General features: G+C 37.9%; 1 protein-coding gene across 3 annotated transcripts in view; it reads left to right on the forward strand.

Moving 5' to 3' along the window:
• The window catches only part of UIMC1 (ubiquitin interaction motif containing 1), a 119590-nt gene that overhangs the window by 99913 nt on the left and 1576 nt on the right, over positions 1-18101 (forward strand). For 2 of the 3 annotated variants that reach the window (XM_047090689.1, XM_047090702.1), the window contains 3 exons: positions 13710-13794; positions 15877-16048; positions 17375-17438. In XM_047090689.1, the coding sequence (XP_046946645.1) occupies positions 13710-13794; positions 15877-16048; positions 17375-17438 (321 nt within the window). Of the gene's footprint in view, positions 1-13709; positions 13795-15876; positions 16050-17374; positions 17439-18101 lie in introns of those variants that run through there. The other variant, XM_047090694.1, reaches the window with a different exon arrangement.

Below are 18101 nucleotides of genomic sequence, written 5' to 3' on the forward strand. Positions count from 1 at the left end.
GCCTGATGCGGGGCTTGATCTCACAACCTTGGGATCGTGACCTGAGCAGAAATTAAGAGTCAGACACTTAACTGACTGAGCCACCCAGGCACCTCTCCACCAGCACTTTAAAGATTTTATTCCACTTTCTTCTGGCCTCAGTAATCTGTGATCATTCAAGTTGTACCCTTGTAAATTGAAAACATCACATTTGCCTCATCCTCTTTATATGTTAAGTAATCTTGAATTTTATCTTACATATTGTGAATGTTATATTGTGGATATTCTGGAGTCTATTTTATTTCTCAAAGTATTATTTGTTTCATTAGTTAACTGGGTTGGAATCAAACTGCACATTCTTATTTAGGGAGGCAGTTCAAATCTTAATTTAGTTCTTTTATCCTTAACTGGAGTTTCTATATAGTACATGAGTAGTTCTGGAGTCATAGACCTGGGCAGAGTTTATTCACAGACTGTGGGTCTTCTCTTTTCTGGTTTTTCCTCTCAGAATATTCCTCAGTTTGGATTTGTCTGATGTTTTCTTGTGATTAGATTCAGGTTTAACATTTGTGGCAAGAATATAACAAAGGGAATGTTGTATTCTTCTAAATGCATCATGTCTTAGTCAGTTTGGGCTGCTCTAACAAAGTACCACAGACTGGGTAGCTTATAGACAACAGAAATTTATTTGTCACGTTCTGTAGGCTAGAAGTCTGAGATCAGGGTGCTGGCATGGTTGCATTTTGGTGAGAGCCTTATTCTGAGTTGCAGCCTGCTGACTTTTTGCTATGTCTCATGTGATGGAAGGAGAGAGCTCTGGTTTCGTCAGGCCCTTAGGATGGCACTAATCCCATTCATGAAGCCTCCACTCTCATGAGCTAATTACCACCCAAGGGCTAGGATTTCAACATATGAATTATTGGGGGACACAAACATTCAGTCCATAGGATATCACATGAAGGGGCAAATGATTATCAGTTTGTACTATTGGCATTGTTAAATTTGATTTTCTAAGGTGGTGTCTACCAAATTTCCTTTTGTAAAGGTACCCTTCCCTTTTTTTGTGGTCAGTATGTCATCTATGGGGTAATACTTTGAGGCTATGTGAATATCCTGTTCCCAAGTAGGCATTTACCCATGGTTTTAGCATCAGTTGGTGATTCTTGCTTAAATTAATTATTACTACAGCAGTAAGTGGTGATTTTTTTCTTTTCTTCCATTCTTCTACATTGATTAGCTGACATTCTTCTGTAAAGAGAAATTTTCTCTCCTTATCCCTTGTTAGTATTTTTTTTTAATGTGGAATGAACTCATGGATTCATTGTTTGTTTGTTTAAGATTTTTTATTTTTAAGTAATCTCTACACCTGTTGTGGGGCTTGAACTCACACCCCCAAGATCAAGAGTCACACACTTCTCCGACTGAAGCCAGCCAGGTGCCCCTGATTCATTTTTAAAATTTAATGTGTTGTAATTCATTCTTCCCAGTAATTTTGTTGTTCAAATTGTTCCAAATTTGACCAATGGAAATCCCTTCAGGTTTTCTTCTGTAACCTCTGGGAATGTGCCCATCAATTTTTTGAGCACTGTCTTTTTACTATAAGAGAGTATGGGGTTACCATGACTTTTCCTGTTCACCCCTGGAATTTGCCATTTATCTAAGGGCTCTGCTCCTAATCATTAGGCTGTTTGGCCTTCTGACAATTTTTATTTTTAAGCATTATATATTTATTGTAGAAGGTTTTAGGAAAATTTTATTCAGAAAAAATTCATCCATGACCCAGCCCAATCCAAACCACTGCTATAGCTTGATATGTATCATATATCCTTTTTTTTTTTTTTAACATAGCTTTTGCCAGCAGGTCTTATGTTAAGCCTATTTTTTATTTGCATTGTTTAACCGTATAATGAATCTCTATGAACCTGTTTTCTAGCTTCAGCAGTTATCAATATATGACAAATCTTTTTTCACTTATAATACACCTCCTATCCACCCCCCACCAGGTTTTGAGGAAGCAGTTTTCAGGTATAACATATTGTCTATACATACTTTAATATGTATCTCTAAAAGATAAAGGCTATTAAAAAAAAATACAGACACTGGGGCACCTGGGTGGTTCAGTTGGTTGAGTGTCCTACTTTGGCTCAGGTCATGATCTCACAGCTCATGAGTTTGAGCCCCACATCGGGCTCTGTGCTGACAGCTCAGAGCCTGGAGCCTACTTTGGATTCTGTGTCTCCGTCTCTCTCTGCCCCTCCCCCGCTGGTTCTCTCTCTCTCTCTCTCTCTCTCTCTCTCTGTCTCTGTCTCTCTGACTCTGTCTCTCTCTCTCCCTGACTCTGTCTCTCTCTCTCTCTCTCAAAACTAAACATTAAGAGGTGCCTCATGGTTCAGTTAGTTAAGCATCTGACTTTGGCTTAGGTCATGATCTTATGGTTCATGGGTTCTAGCCCCATGTCGGGCTCTATGCTGACAGCTTGGAGCCTGGAGCCTTATTTGGATTCTGTGTCTCTCCCTCTCTGTGCCTCCCCACTGCTTGTGCTCTGTGTCTCTCTCAAAAATAAATAAATGTTAAGAAAAATAAACATTAAAATAAATAAATAATATAGACACAGTACCATTATTATATCAGTCAGCATCTCTCTTTCCCTAATTACCTCATAATTTTTTTAAATGGCTTGTTCAAATCAGGATCCAAACAAGTTACACACATTTACATTTGGTTGATGTCATTCAAGTCTCTTTTAAAAATTTTTTTTTTTTTCAATGTTTATTTATTTTTGGGACAGAGAGAGACAGAGCATGAACGGGGGAGGGGCAGAGAGAGAGGGAGACACAGAATCAGAAACAGGCTCCAGGCTCTGAGCCATCAGCCCAGAGCCCGACGCGGGGCTCGAACTCACGGACCGTGAGATCGTGACCTGGCTGAAGTCGGACGCTTAACCGACTGCGCCACCCAGGCGCCCCTCAAGTCTCTTTTAATCTCAGTTATCCGCCTATCTCTATTTTCTTGACAGTTTATTTGTTAAAGAGACTGGCTTTTTGTCTTTCAGTATTCCTTTTGTGGATTTTGCTGATTGTGTCCCTGTTCTTTTTTTTTTAATGTTTATTTATTTATAATTTTTTTTCATGTTTATTCATTTCCTGAGAGAGAGAGGGAGAGAGCGTGAGCGAGTGCAATCGGGAGGGGCAGAGAGACAGAGGGAGACACAGGCTCCAGGCTTTGAGCTGTTGGCACAGAGCCCCACACGGGGCTTAACCGACTGAGCAGCCCAGGTGCCCCTAATGTTTGTTTATTTTTGAGAGAGAGAGAGAGAGAGAGAGAGAGAAAGAGCATGAACAGAGGAGGGGCAGAGAGAGGGAGACAGAGGATCCCAAGCAGGCTCCGTGCTGACAGCATTGAGCCTGACGGCAGGACCCGAACCCACAAACCACGAGATCATGACCTGAGCTGAAGTCAAACGCCCAACTGACTGAGCCATACAGGCACCCCTTCCTGTTCTATCTTTAACATGTTATTCTGTTCTAGACAATAATTTCTGGAAACTTAATAGTTAGATTTGAGGTTTTATCAGGTTCAGTTTGGGGTTTTTTTTTGTTGTTTTTTTTAAAGAGAGCTTTATAAGTGGTATTGTATATTTCATATTGCATCAGTTTGGGAGGCACATACTATCTGATTATCTTACTTTTATGATTCAGTTGATCAGTAGGATCAGCCTAATCCATTCATTAGAAAGCCGCTAGCTTTCAACTGATGGTCGTTGATGACCATTGCCTGATCTGTTATTTCATCAGGGGTGTCTCCTAATACTTATTTAAACAGTTTTTTTTAAGTTATAAAGTGGTATATATGCTTACTGAAAAAAAAAATGGCAACATGGAAAAATAATTACTCCCCCTTCCCGCTTTACATTTAATGTTTTGGTATATTTCTTTTCCGTCTTTTTTTTTTTTTTATTTAATTCCTGCATAGTATTTTATCTTGTGTTTGAACATTAGGTTGTTTAAATTTTTCATTGTTATAAATAATGCTTTGATAAGATATCTTTGTCTTATGATCTTGTTTAAAATCAGATGATTTCTTCAGAATAGATTGCCAAGGTATAATTCATGGGTCAGTAGATATGAATTATTTTACAATCCTAGATATATATTGTCAAATTGCTTAAGTAAAAATTCTAGCTGTTAAAGAAAAAATTGAACTATAAATATTATACCCAGATGCTAGTAGGAACTAGACAGGTGACTGTTTTTCTAAGACCTCTAAGTTATTCAGTACCTCATAGATTGAGAAATTTTGCTCATAAAAATATAGTGGTGGTAGACCCTTTATTTCTGTATCTTAAGTAGGATTGTGTGGCTTATGGATTTTCCTCAGTATTTACTCTTGCCTTTAGCTTCAGGGTGGGGGGTCACTGCTGAGAATATTTTTATATGAGTACTTTTGTCTTTATATGGATAGGTATTATGCAAGCCATGCTGACACTTCAGATGCAGGGGATAACTATAGCAGTATTGAAGGTTAGGGTCAATAGCTCAACATTAAGTGTACTTCTTGAAAGCAAGCTTGTCTCTAAACTGGAAAGGAAATTGCTGCAACTTGAATAGGGACAGGGGGCCTCTGTGGCTTCTCTGAAGCAAAGAAGACAGTTTGGTATTGTGGTACTGGCTTTGGAGTCTAACAGACTTGGAATCATATCCAAGACCAGGTATTTACAGAATTGAGGTCTCTGAGTCTTTATTTTGCTCATCTGTAAATAGGACTCAGTGATGCCTGCCTGTTTTAGGTTTTTTTATACTTAGGAAGTGTCAACATAATCATTAGGGTTTTTGAGTTAGATGCTATCTGTAGTAGAATAAAATTATCAAGTCTAGAACCTGAGAAGACAAAAAGAATTTATTTATTGATTGGACTGAGGTAGATAGGGCTTTTCTGCTTCAAGTGTTATTTTGGGTCAGGCCTAAGAGACCTTTTCATCTAAGTTATAAAGATATTCTATTGTTCTTAAAGCCAAGAAAATACTCTGGCAAACTTGTGAATAAGAAACTATCTTGCCAAATGAATTCATTAAATATACGTTTATATTGAGTGTCAATTTTATGCCAGGAATGTGGAATGCTGAAGTGATTAAGAGACAATCTGTTGGGGGAGACAAGTAGGTAAGGCAGTAATTAGAGTGTTGTGTGAGAAGTGCTGTGATAGATATGCACATAGAGTCCTGTTTGAGTGTAGAGACTGGGGCCTTCTTGGGTCAGGGAAGGCTTCCTGGGTACTGCCACTGGTAATACTGGGCCTGAGTTATTCTTAGAGCAGTATGGAAGATAGATTGGAGAGACTGAGGCTAGAAACAGGGAGACAAGTAGTAAAGGAGAGTCAGTGGAAGTGGACAGATTTGAGAATCTTTTCGTGAGGGAATCAATCAAGCTTTTTTGTGACCAGGGATCAGGATGAGAGAAGGCAACTTTGATTTAGGTTTCTGGCTAAGCCCACTGTAGGATGCTCAACTTAGAGAGCCCCCTGAGTAATTCAGAAGTATTGTTTATACTATATTATTTATGTTCCTTTACTGACAACCGCAGTTAATAATTTATATAGCACCTATTATAACCAGGTACTGTTATACAAGCTGAGAATATACCACTGAACAGAAAAGAAGTCTGTGCGCTCATGAAGCTTACATTCTCATGGAAAAAACAGATAATAAGTAAGGCTTAAGAAAAATAAAGCAAAAACCAGGGTATAGAGAATGCCCAGGACAGGGAAGGTGGTAGGAGGCCATGGGGAGCTCTTAAATGAAAAGATCAAGGAAGACTTCTTGAGGTGATTTTTGAATAGAGTCATTCTAGGTAAAGGGAATAACTATAAATGCCCTAAAACAAGAGTGTGCTTGGCATGTTTCTACAGCATCAGGGAAGCCACAACGAGTGTAGTGGGATGAACAACAGGGGAAAAGAGAGGAAAGATCAGATCAGTGACCAGATCATCTGGGGTTTTGTACTTCATTCTAAATATGATGAAATGCCATGGAACAGTTGAGAGCAAGGGTGTGATATAATCCAACTCTGGCTACTGTGTGAAATACAGTCTGTAAAGGGCCAGGGGCAAAAGTAGATGTGAACAGACTAAGGAGGAGGCTTTTGCAGTATTCCAGGCAGAGTCTAATGTGATAGTAGATGATAGTGATAGTTGTAAGGTAAAGAAGTTGCCAAATTTGGGATGTATATTGAAGGTTGATCCTACAGTATTTGTTGGAATCTGAGGGAAGGAGAAAATTCAGGTGACACCAAGTTTTGTCCTAAAGCAGCTGGGTTAATGACTCCATTTTTTGAGTTCGGGAAATACAAGGGATCCAGAATAGCCAAAACAGCCCTGAAAAAGAACAAAGTTGAGGGTTCATACTTCCTAATTATATAACTTACCAATTGAGACTGTATGGCACTGGCATAAGGAGATTAGATAGATAGATAGATAGATAGATAGATAGATAGATAGAAAGAAAGAATAGAATTGAGAGTCCAGAATTAAAACCATACATTTATAGCTAACCAGGTTTTGACAAGGCTGTCAGGATAGTTCAATAGGGGTAAAATAGTCTATTCAACAAATGGTACTAAGACAACTTAATATCCATATGCAGAAGAAAAAGTTTGACCCCTGCTTCACACTGTATACAAAAAAATATATAAAAGATCTAAATGTAAGTACTAAAACTCTTAGGGGTAAATCTTATGACCTTAGATTTGGCAATGGATTCTTAGATCTGACACCAAAAGTATAAGCAATACAAGACAAAAATAGATAAATTAGATTACATCAAAATTTAAAACTGTTGTGTATCAGACTATTTTAAGTGGCCTAATATACTGGTAAATAACAGTTGCTGTAGGGGGCAAACGACAGAAAAAAATTTTGAGGAAATGATGGCTGAGAAAATTCCAAAGTTGATGACAACTATAAATCTGTAGATCCAATAAGTTCTATGAAGCACAGGAAGAAGAAATATCATCATAAACTTTAAAAAGCACATCATGGGGCGCCTGGGTGGCTCAGTCGGTTAAGCAGCCGACTTCGGCTCAGGTCATGATCTTGCGGTACGTGAGTTCGAGCCCCGCGTCGGGCTCTGTGCTGACAGCTCAGAGCCTGGAGCCTGTTTCAGATTCTGTGTCTCCCTCTCTCTGACCCTCCCCCATTCATGCTTTGTCTCTCTCTGTGTCAAAAATAAATGTCAAAAAAAAAAAAAAAAGCACATCATAATTGGTGCGCCTGGGTGTCTCAGTCAGTTGAGTGTCGGATTCTTGATTTTGGCTCAGGTCATGAGCCCAGGTTGTGGAATCAAGCCCTGCATCAGGCTCCATGCTAAGTGTGGAGCCTGCTTGGGATATTCTCTCTCAATCAATCAATCTCTGTGTGTCTCTCTCTCCCTCCCTCTCTCTCTCTCTCTCTCTCTCTGTCCCTCTCCTCCATTTGTGCACTCTCTCACCCTCAAAAAAAAAAATAACACATCATAATCAAATTGCTTAAAACTAGAGATAAAGAAGAAGTGGGGCGGGTTGGGGGGGGTGGTGCCTGGCTGGCTGAGTCAGTAGAACATGCAGCTTCTGATCTCAAGGTCATGAGTTCTAGCCCCACATTGGGCATAGAGTTTACTTAAAACAAACAAACAAACAAACAAAACCCAGAGATAAAGAAAAAAACCTTATAACCTTCCAGAGAAAAAAGATACATTACATGCAGATAGAAAACATAAGAATTAATCAGATTTCTTGTTGGGAACAACACAATCAAGAAGACATTGGGGCAAAATCTTTCAAAATACTGAAAGAAAAAGATTAGTATCTGTATCTAGCAGAATCTAAATTTCTGTACCCAGCAGAATATTTCAAAAACGATGGCTACCAAATATAATAAAGTATCTTGGGTTGGATCCTAGAATTTAAAAAAGGGAGGTCATAATGGAAAAACTGGTGAAATTTGAATGAAGTCTAGAGTTCAGTTAATAGCTGTGTACCAGTGTAAATGTTTTAGTTCTGACAAACGTGCCATGGTTACATAAGGTGTTAACATTAGGAGAAAGTAAGCGAACGTTATAAAGAAATCTCTGCACTATCTTTCCAACACTTTACAAATCTAAATTATTCCAAACTAAAAATGTTATTAAAAATTTAAAAGATGAAATAGAGACTTTTCAGATATACTAACACTGAAAGAATTCATCACCAGAGACCTACTCATAAGATAAAGTCCTTGAGGCAGCAGGAACACTGCAATGGACTAGATTGTGTCATCACCCCTCATGGGACTGAGGAGCTGAATTTTAAATTATGTTTAATTCTAATTAAGATTTAAATTTAAATAGCCACATGTCTCAGAAAATGTAGATAATTCTAATGATGCGTTTTTGTTGGGACTAGTCTTTTGGGAGAGGCTGACAACAATGAGACAGGCAACATGCAGGTATAACAAGCCTTCCCTTCTTGTACCTTCCACTGAGGAAGTGCTGGGTTGGAGGATGGCTGGTCTTAGCAGGACCATACACAGTTCTGTGGCCTTCCATTTTTTTCTGCTGAGATGGTTTTGAGTTTGAATGAGACATACTGATTAGACTGTTATTCTGCCAAGTCTCTCTTCTTTGTATGTATAATTTCCACTCTCCTCAAAGGACCATCTTCATTATTTACAGTTTCAGGCCACATGTTTTTATTGTTGATTGCGTGTCTTCTGTGCATTGTGGAAACAAATGTTTATATGATATTGATAATTGTTCTTTAATACTGTAATTATTTACTTTACCATTTTGTTTGTATAAATTAGTATGAGAACTAAAGATTAAGACTTAAATTATAGATAAGCTGGGTCGTGGGGTGGCTCAGTTGGTTAAGCGTCTGACTTCAGCTCAGGTCATGATCTCACAGTTTGTGGGTTCAAGCCCTGCGTTGGGCTGCGTGCTGACAGTTTGGAGTCTGGAGTCTGCTTCAGGTTCTGTGTCTCCCTCTCTCTCTGCCCCTCCCCCGTTCACATTCTGTCTCTCTCTCAAAAAATAAATAAACATTCAAAGACAATTAGAAAAAATAATAGATAAGCTATTTGGCACTTATTCTAAGGGTAGTCTTAAATCTTTGGATAAAGCTAAGAAATCTGGAAGGATAATGGAATCATATAATAATAGCAACAAATGTTTGCTGAGGGCTTTCTGTGGGCTGGACACTCAACAATTTATTTGGATTAAATTAAATCCAAATTATTTGGATTATCTGATATGATCTTTACCAAAACCTCAGAGGATAGGTGCTATTATCTCTTTTTGTAGGTAATTCTACTGATACTCAGGTTAAGTAACTTGCCATAGACAACACAGCTGGTAGAATCCCAACTTGGACAACTCTAAAGTCAATGCACTTTATTCTGCTGGGTGTTACAGCTTCTTTTGTATATTAACAATGCCAAGCCAAGTCCCAAGCACAGCTCCTTAGGATGTTTTCCATTCAGTTCTGTAAAGGCCTGAGTTAATGGTCATAGGTTTATAAGTGGCTCTGTCAGGTCTCAGTGATATCCCTTCTTTCTGTTTTGCTTACCTGGCCCTGGTAGTTGCTTTCCTGGTAGTTATCTGTCCTCAGATTCCATTGTTCCCTTTTGAAATCTTTGACCGTTGTCACCAGTAGTTAGGTTTTTGGACTTAAGTTTAATACTGAAATTTCTTCCTATAGCTATTTGAAATGGCTGTCTTGGCCCTCAGAAACCAAAGTAGGAGGCTCTTTTAGAGCAACATATTCCTTCATGCTTCTTTGTAAGGGCTATAGGTTTCTAAGACAAAATATAGCTGCAGAGTCAGTCCAGTTTACTCTGATCATAACGTTTAATAATAAAATTAGCAAATGGTTTACAGCTGTCTGCCTAGTCTCTCCCCTCAAATTCTTTTCCACTCATTTACCACTTACAACTTTTTATCTTCCCTTCCGTTCCCTCTTATTTCTCAGGAAAGGCAGCCTACTCTTGTAGAACAACATATGCATCTTTATTTATTTAATTTTTTAAGATTTTATTTTTAAGTAATCTCTACACCCAGCATGGGGCTCAAAACTACAACCTTGAGATCAAGAGTCAAACACTCCACTGACTGGGCTAGCCAGAAACCCCAACATAAGCTTCTTTAAAGTTAGACTTGTATTGCGTTCCTGGTGCCATGTTTCTTTTGTTGTTGTTTTAGCTTTGTGATATTGATCAAGTTATTTAATATTTCATCATCTGTAAAAATACAGGTAATCATATATGTCTTGCAGGATTATTGTAAAGAATTAGAGATGATGTTTATAAAGTCCCTGGCACAGAGAAGGTCCTCATAAAACAAGAACTTTTTTGAATCCATTGCTATGATTTAATTTGGCAAATATTTATTAGCACCTAATCAATGTTGGACTCTACTGAGGATTCTGAAGAAACAACAAAACCTAGAATCTCTAAATTCAGAAAGTTATATAGTGTAGGACACTGACATATAAACAAATAACAACAGAAAGGCACTAAGTACAATAGAGGTATATATAAAGTGCTAGAAGCAATTAATTATTTTTCCAGCTTTGCCTGTGGAGTGCTTTCCAAGTATTTCTTTTGGAAAAATACTTGGTAGTCAAGATGGGGGACAAATAGAAAGAAAGAGAAAAAAAAAACAACAACCCTTAAAGGTTTCTGTAATCTGTGAGGTGCCAACCTTTTGAGAATTGATTTCAGCAAGACACTTGATAAAATCTCTCATGAAGTCCTTGTACATAAGATGGAGAAATGTGGGATGGCTGATAGAATAGGATTTGAAGATGGTTATACAACTGTGTCTGGGATGTTTTCTCCTACAGTACTTTCTGTTTACTTATAAAATCTCTGGGTTGGAAGGAACCTTAGAAATAGATATATAGTATACTCTAACTTGTACCTAACACCTCTCTACTGTCTCTTTTCTCTTCCCTTTTAATTTTTAATTCAACAGTACAGAAAAGTATATAGTACAAAATATGCCTCTCTCTCCAATTCCATTCCCCAAATGTCCCTGACATCCTCCCCAGAGACCAACGCTATTAATAGTTGCTTGTGTATATGATCTTCTTTTATTACACATATCTTTTTACACCTTGTATCGTAATTATTTGAGTGTATATGCTGTCTCCCTTAGTAAGTTGTAAACTCCTTAAGAGCAAGGACCCTACCACATGATTTCCTATATCTCTCCAAAAGTACTTGTACATTGAAGGTTCTCAATAAATATCTGCTTGATTAAGTGTTTAAATGAAATTTGGACCAGGGAGAAGACAGGCTTCTTTAGTAAAATGCCACAGTTTTCTGTCCTTGGCCATATCATTTATAACTTGGATGGAGATGTAGAAAGCATGGTTGTCATGCTTGTCATGCAGATGACACAAAGATGGAAAAGAGAGCTGATAACATCAGATGACAGAATTAAGGCTGCAGATGATCCCAACAGACTAAAATGTTCAGCTGAAAAAAAAAAAACAACAACAACCAGGGATAAATATAAAGTCCTGTGTTTAAGGGGGGGAAATAACCAATAGCTTAGTTGTTTTATACCCAATACCCAAGTATAGAATTAGGAGACTTGTCTTGATGATAATTTATTTGAAGATGATTTGGGAGGGTAGGGGATGGATCTTAGTTGCCTTTAAGCTCACTTTAAGCTTAATTTAAGATTGTCAATAAAGCAAATACAGCTTTGGCTGAGTTAGTGGAATATGAGTCTAAGTGGGTTAGTTTGTGGTTCTTGTGTTCTCTCTACTAGTCAGACTGCTTATTGAGTATTAGGTCCATTTTGGGGTGCCACACATTTAAAGAGAGCCTGACAAATTGAGGTGTATATAAAGGAGGTTAACTAGGAATATAAAACTTGGGTATAAGAATCAGACTGGTATAGATCTCTCCTGGGTTCTGTCACTTAGCAATTGTGATAGCTTGGCAAAGTCATTTCCTCTGAGTTTGTTTCCATACCTTTAAAGTAGGGCAGAATAATAATACCAATCTGGAGGATTATTATAAGGATTAGAGCTAACCAATGCAATCAAAATTTTCTGTGGTCATTAGAAATTAGATTAATGACTAAGTATAGTCCCTGCTTTGAAGGAGGTTACATTTCAGTGGAGCAGACAACTGAGTAAATCCAAGATTGTAATGTAGCTTGTTAAGTTTTCAGAGAATTGACTTACATAAAAGGGGGTAGACTTATTGATAGAGCCCCCAGTAAATACAGATTGAGTCGGATTGTTGTGTAGCAGTAGAATGAGTTTCCCTAGGAGAAAGTGAATTCCCCTCAGTGAATGGATATAATCAAGTTGAGACTAGTTGATTATTTGTTGGGGATGCTTGCAAGGCATTTTTTATGAGTAGAAGGTTGGACTAGAAGGGTTGGCAGACTCTGGCCACCAGGGGCCAAATCTAGCCAGATATCTGTTTTTGTAGATACAGTTTTACTGGAGCATACCACACCCAGTTATTTATGGGTTGTTGATGGCTGCCTTCCTGCACCGTGCAGAGTTGAGTAGTGTGACAGAGACCATATGGCCTGCCAAGCCTAAAGTATTTACTGTTTGGCCTTTTAGAGAAGAAGTTTGTTGACTCCTGGACTAGATCAACGCTTCACAACCTAAATTATTTTGTGAACTGCTAACCTTCCTAAATTCTCTGACATGGGGATTTCAAGTCAAGAGGGAGGAAGGCAAAATTTGAAGTTAGATGGTTATAGTTTTTCTTGTTGGCAAGGAATGAAGACTGCAAAATAGTTGATTAACCTCTAAGACCTTTTAAGAGACTGTGATTTTATAAACAGATGCTTTGGGTGTGAGACAAAGTATTATTTATATGCCACCTGGGCTAAAGCTATCTGTACCCACTAGAACTGGGAAGTGGTCCTAGTGTAGTGGGAAAAACTGGTTGTGTTCACCATTGTGAGTTTGTTTCCTCACTTGTAATTGGAACACTTTCTATACTAAAGATTGGAACTAATGTGTGTACTCAGATGTAGCTATCGTTACTGTATTCCATAGACTACCTGATTGGAGTGTATGTCACACCAGATAGAATTTTGGTTGGTAAAGTATAAATCCCTCCCTTGAGTGCTGCTAGTTGGGGTACTACACAAAACCCTTTCCTTGTGTTGACTAGATTTTTATTTATTATTATTATTATTATTAATTAATTAATTAATTTATTTATTTATTTTAGAGACAGAGAGAGAGAGTGCCCATGTGCAGGTAGGGGAGGGGCAGAGGGAGAGAGAGAGAGACTCTTAAGCAGGCTCCACACCCAGCATACAGCCCTGCCACAGGACTCTGTCTCATGACGCTGAGATCATGACTTGAGCTGAAATCAAGAGTTGGATGCTTAGCCGATTGAGCTACCCAGGCATCCCTGGACTAGATCTTTAGATCTCATGGCAAATAGGGAATAAATCGATCTTATTAGCAAATATAGGAATATCTTGTGGCTGGCAGCTTCAATTTCATACATTACAGGTGTTACTCTCTTTGCTAGAAAAGGCAGAGATTTTGCAGACACAGTGCACTTCTCCCAGTGGAATATGATTTTAAACTTCTTCCCATACATTTTGTCTTTTATATTCAGAATCTACTTCCAACTAACAGTTTTCTTTCTTTCTTTTTCTTTCTTTCTTCCTTTCTTTCTCTCTCTCTCTCTACCCCTCCCTGCCCCTCCCCTCCTTTTTTTTTTGTTGAAAGTGTTGACTCGGAGACAAAAAGAGGCCAACAGCAAGAGCAAGAGTGACAGTGAGACAACTGCCCAAACTTCCCTAGACATTGACAAGTAAGTGACTATGTCGTGTTTTCAGAGCTCTTGTCTAACATACCATTGCTTGGACTGAATAAAGAGACCTATTCCTCTCTACCCTGGGTTTCTTTGGCTTTCCAGTCACTTCATTGCTTTGATATCTGAATCTATTTTTCTTATTCCCAATTTATGTTAATGCAGGTGGCCTCTATCTTTTTGAATTACCCTTAAAAAATTCTACCACCCATTCCATTTCCACATTCTGTTTTCTTTAAATTTGCATTTTGGTGTTTGGTACTTTTGGGAGCAGTGAGCTATTTTGCGATGTAATGGTACAGAAGTTCAGTTGCAAAAAGTTGGGCAATATAAGTGACTTCCTTGGGTTATAGGTTGCAGCTTGACTAAGAAAGTATATTCTAAAGGGTGGTTGGGTAGAAGTGATGCCCCCTGAAAGGAAAGACATTACCAACAATACATTAAAGCAGTCATTAGGCAGAAATGTTTATCTTTGAAATATAGATCTTAGACCCTAAATTTCAAGGCTGTCTTCCCTAATCCAGTTGAGTGGAGCTGATCACTTGCTCCTTTTGGAATCCTAACATGTGGACATTCCTCTATGAGTGTATTGCATCCCATCCCACTATTGCAGTATTTTTTTTTCTTTTTTTTCATTTCTGTCTCCTTGGGTAGACTGTGAATTTTGAAGGCAGATACTTGCCTTCATTCATGTTTATATCCTCAGCATCTAATAAAATGTGTCTGAGACAGCAAAAACAATAATAGCTCTTTGTTGAACACCTAATATTATGTACCAGCCACTGTGCTAAGTGTTTGATGTACTTTGTAACTCTCACAATAGCTGATAAGATAGTTATTCTTTCTTTCTTTTTTCTTTTTAAATAGATAAGGAAATTGAAGGGAAATTATAAGTAACTGGTTAAAGATCATGTAGTGAGAACTGGCAAATCCTGACTCCAAAACTTAAGCTCCTTCCACAGTGCTGCTATCTCATGTAGTAGGAGATGACTGTATGATTTTTGCATTAATTCATAAATTTTAAAAGGTACACTGATCTAGATTTTCTCATAAGGCAGAGTTTTATTTATATTCTTCCAGATGATTGAGTATATGAGATAATTTTTTCTCCTATTTTTAAAGACCTCCAGAGAAAGTTTTCTGTAGAGCTAATCCAGATTTCTCTTGCTGTATAGTAACTGAATAGTTATGACCAGAAAGAGAAATCTAAAATAGCAGCCTTTGGAAAGTTTTCTTTAGCTTCTTAAAATGAAGATGATCTTAAGAGTCTAGAAGACCTGGTTTCTGACAATTATTAGCTATAGAACCTTGGGGAGAATAGTACTTTCTTAGTAGGGCCAAAGAATTAATTGAGAAGTTGTGTTTAAAGGGCTTGGTACCAGTTCCTACCACAGAGAAAATACTTAATAAGTGCTTATTTTCTTCCTTTGTCCCCAATGATTCCATTGTCACAGATGCCCAATGAATCTTACTTCAAGGACACAGTTTCCTCTCTTTCTACAGATTCTACTATTATAAAAGATAAAAATAACTATGTAGTAGGTGAAGTTACTCAAAAGTCTCTGGCAGAACCACATGGTTTTGGTAACTTCCTAGTTGATGTTGCAGGTTGTAAAATTAAGGAAGTCAGCATACAGAGTCAGACAGGTTCATCCACCCTGGTAAAAAATGTCATCTTGATTTAATTCTCATGGTTGTCTAAATTTTAACTTCCCTTTGAAAAAACTATTACACTTAATTTCAGAAGAGTTTGACAGAATATTTTATGTCTGAAGAGCAATCAGCATTGTTTGAGATAGTTAGAAGAGCTGATTTCATTACCATCCCACTGCTGCAACAGCAGGGTACAGAGAAACAGCCAGGGAAAACCGCTAATCACTCAGTCCTTTTGATTGGCGTCAGGTTAGTTTTATTGGCCATCCTGCTGAGCGAATCTGCATTGGTTGACATGTCTCCTCCACCGAATAACGTAAAAACACAATTGAGACAGAGTAACATAAAAACACAAGAGACATATCCAGGAGCCCAGAGGCAAAAGCAAATCTTAAAACTGCTCTTTCCCCCTTCCTTCTGATTGGCTAGGAATGAGAAGTGTTATCTCTGTAAATCCCTGGTCCCATTCAGAGAGTATCAGAGTCATGTAGAGTCCTGTCTCCAGCTTGCAAGGGGTGACCAAGGAGATGGGCCTGAAGAGAGTGGGAGGATATGCTCAGCTATGGAGGAGAAGTGGCGGCAGCGGCTGAGGAACCCAAAGGTATGTATGGAATGTTTTAGGAAGCTCTCCAAAGTTCTGTTCTATGCTTTTTTCTTCTTCCTTTTCTGCTTATCTAGAAACAAGATTGCATTTTAAAATTATATTTTCTTTCAGTTAAAAGTATATATGCTCCTTGTAGGAAATATAGGCAGTTCAAAAAAATATGAAGAATCAGGAGAAATTAAGAAATTATTACCCATAATTTAGCTACTCAGAGATAACAACTTTTAGTATTTTGGCCAATTTTTTCAGTCTTTTTTTTAATGCATATTTCATGTAAGTGAGACCACACTATATATGCACATATATATGTGTATGTGTGTGTGTGTGTCTACATAACATTGTAGCATAAACACCTTCCTGGGTTTACTTTCAAACTTTTTTTTAAATTACTCTTAAAACTTACATCACACAGAAGTCACATAACCATTCACATATTATTGGGCATTTAGGTTCTTCCTAATTCTTTTGTATTACAAGATTGTATTTAAAACATTAATCTGTGTACCACTTACTGTTTCCTAGAATAGATTTCCTGAAGTGGAACTCCTAGGGGAATGGATATAAACATTTTAAAATCTGTTGAAACATATCACCAAATTCTTCTCTTGAAAGGATATCCAGTCATATCCCCACTGCCAGGAGCATATTTGAGATTAACTCTGTTTAACACCTTGTGAGCCTGGTCTTAGGAAGCTGTGAGGTCTGGCCACTAGTTACTGGGAAGATGAATGTGCTTTTTGGGCTTTGCAATTAGATCAGCAAGAGCAAGTCTTGGCTTAGAGATCAAAGATAAAGCAGCAGCTCCATATTCTATGTTTACTAACTTAGCAGTCACTGCACACTAAGGTGAAGAGCCATTATCTATCATGACAAAAGAAAGGGACTCTCCTATATCAATGGGGTGATTTTGAGGTAGTGATTTGGAGTTGGGGATTATAGGTAAATGCTTATATTGTAGAGCCTGTTTATTCTTCTGGCATCACTATCCCTAGAAGCTACCGTGAAACTATTATTTTCTATTTTAAATCTCTCCAAATCTATCATGGTCAAAGGCTACTGTTCTTTAATATGATCTTGGTGGAATAATTTGCTTTGACTCTGGTATCCATTCTTGGATAATATTCTTGGCATAAAGATGTATTCTGTTCATCATCACAGTTTGTGTTTTTACTTGTGTACCCCATTTATTAGAAAGCAAAAGACTTTCCTAGAGCTGTGTCCCACATTCCTTCTCTCCTGGAGACCGGTGTGATCTGGGCTAAGGAGGTTGTATTTTAGACTCTGCCATGAGATAACTCTTTCATCTGTTTTTCTCTGTCACAGGAAAAAAAACGCAGTGAAGGCCGACTCCTCAGTCTCTTGGAACAGTCTGAGCAGAAGACTGCAGGTGAAGACTTCAGGACCAATTTTCTGGGCTTCTGTCAAAGGCCCAGTAAAAATAGCCACTGAGAACTCATTGTTTATTGGAGTTATGTGGGTATACATTTGACCCAATCAGCCAGCCTTTTAGACTCTAAATTGTATCTCCCTAAAGAAGATGAGGACACACCCTGTCTTGTTCATCATGTGTTTCATTTCAGGCTTTATAAAGCCTGTTGAGTGGGAAAAAAAAAATCCAAATCATAGAGGAATGACACAGCCCTAAATACATTCTAAAGGAACAATCTTGGAAAACCAGACATGTAGACATTTCTTCCTCCTTCTAATGTTTTGTGCATTATTTATGTGTCACTTTTAGTTTTGTGTCCCAATCTATGCTCCTGAGGGATTATAGGAAGTAACTCTCTCTTTGTGCCTAGTATTTATGGAGCAGTAGAGTGGATTGGTTAAGAGCATTGCATAAAGTTAGTAATACCAACTTCATAGATTGTAAGGATTATATCTAGTAAAGCTCCAAACAAATTCTCTGGCATAAGTAGGCTCTTGGTAAATGTTAGCTGCTATTATTACTATTGTTATTTGTTGCTATTGTTAAAATTCACTAGATGTAGATGGAAGAGGAGCTTTTGCTTAAGCCTGGGGAGATTTGCCTATCTTCTAGTTCTGGTAG

The sequence above is a fragment of the Lynx rufus genome, unplaced genomic scaffold, assembly GCF_022079265.1.
Source record: "Lynx rufus isolate CCGP_SWC_20201006 ecotype Redwood Valley unplaced genomic scaffold, mLynRuf1.p SCAF_1, whole genome shotgun sequence".
NCBI classification, from domain to species: Eukaryota; Metazoa; Chordata; class Mammalia; order Carnivora; family Felidae; genus Lynx; species Lynx rufus.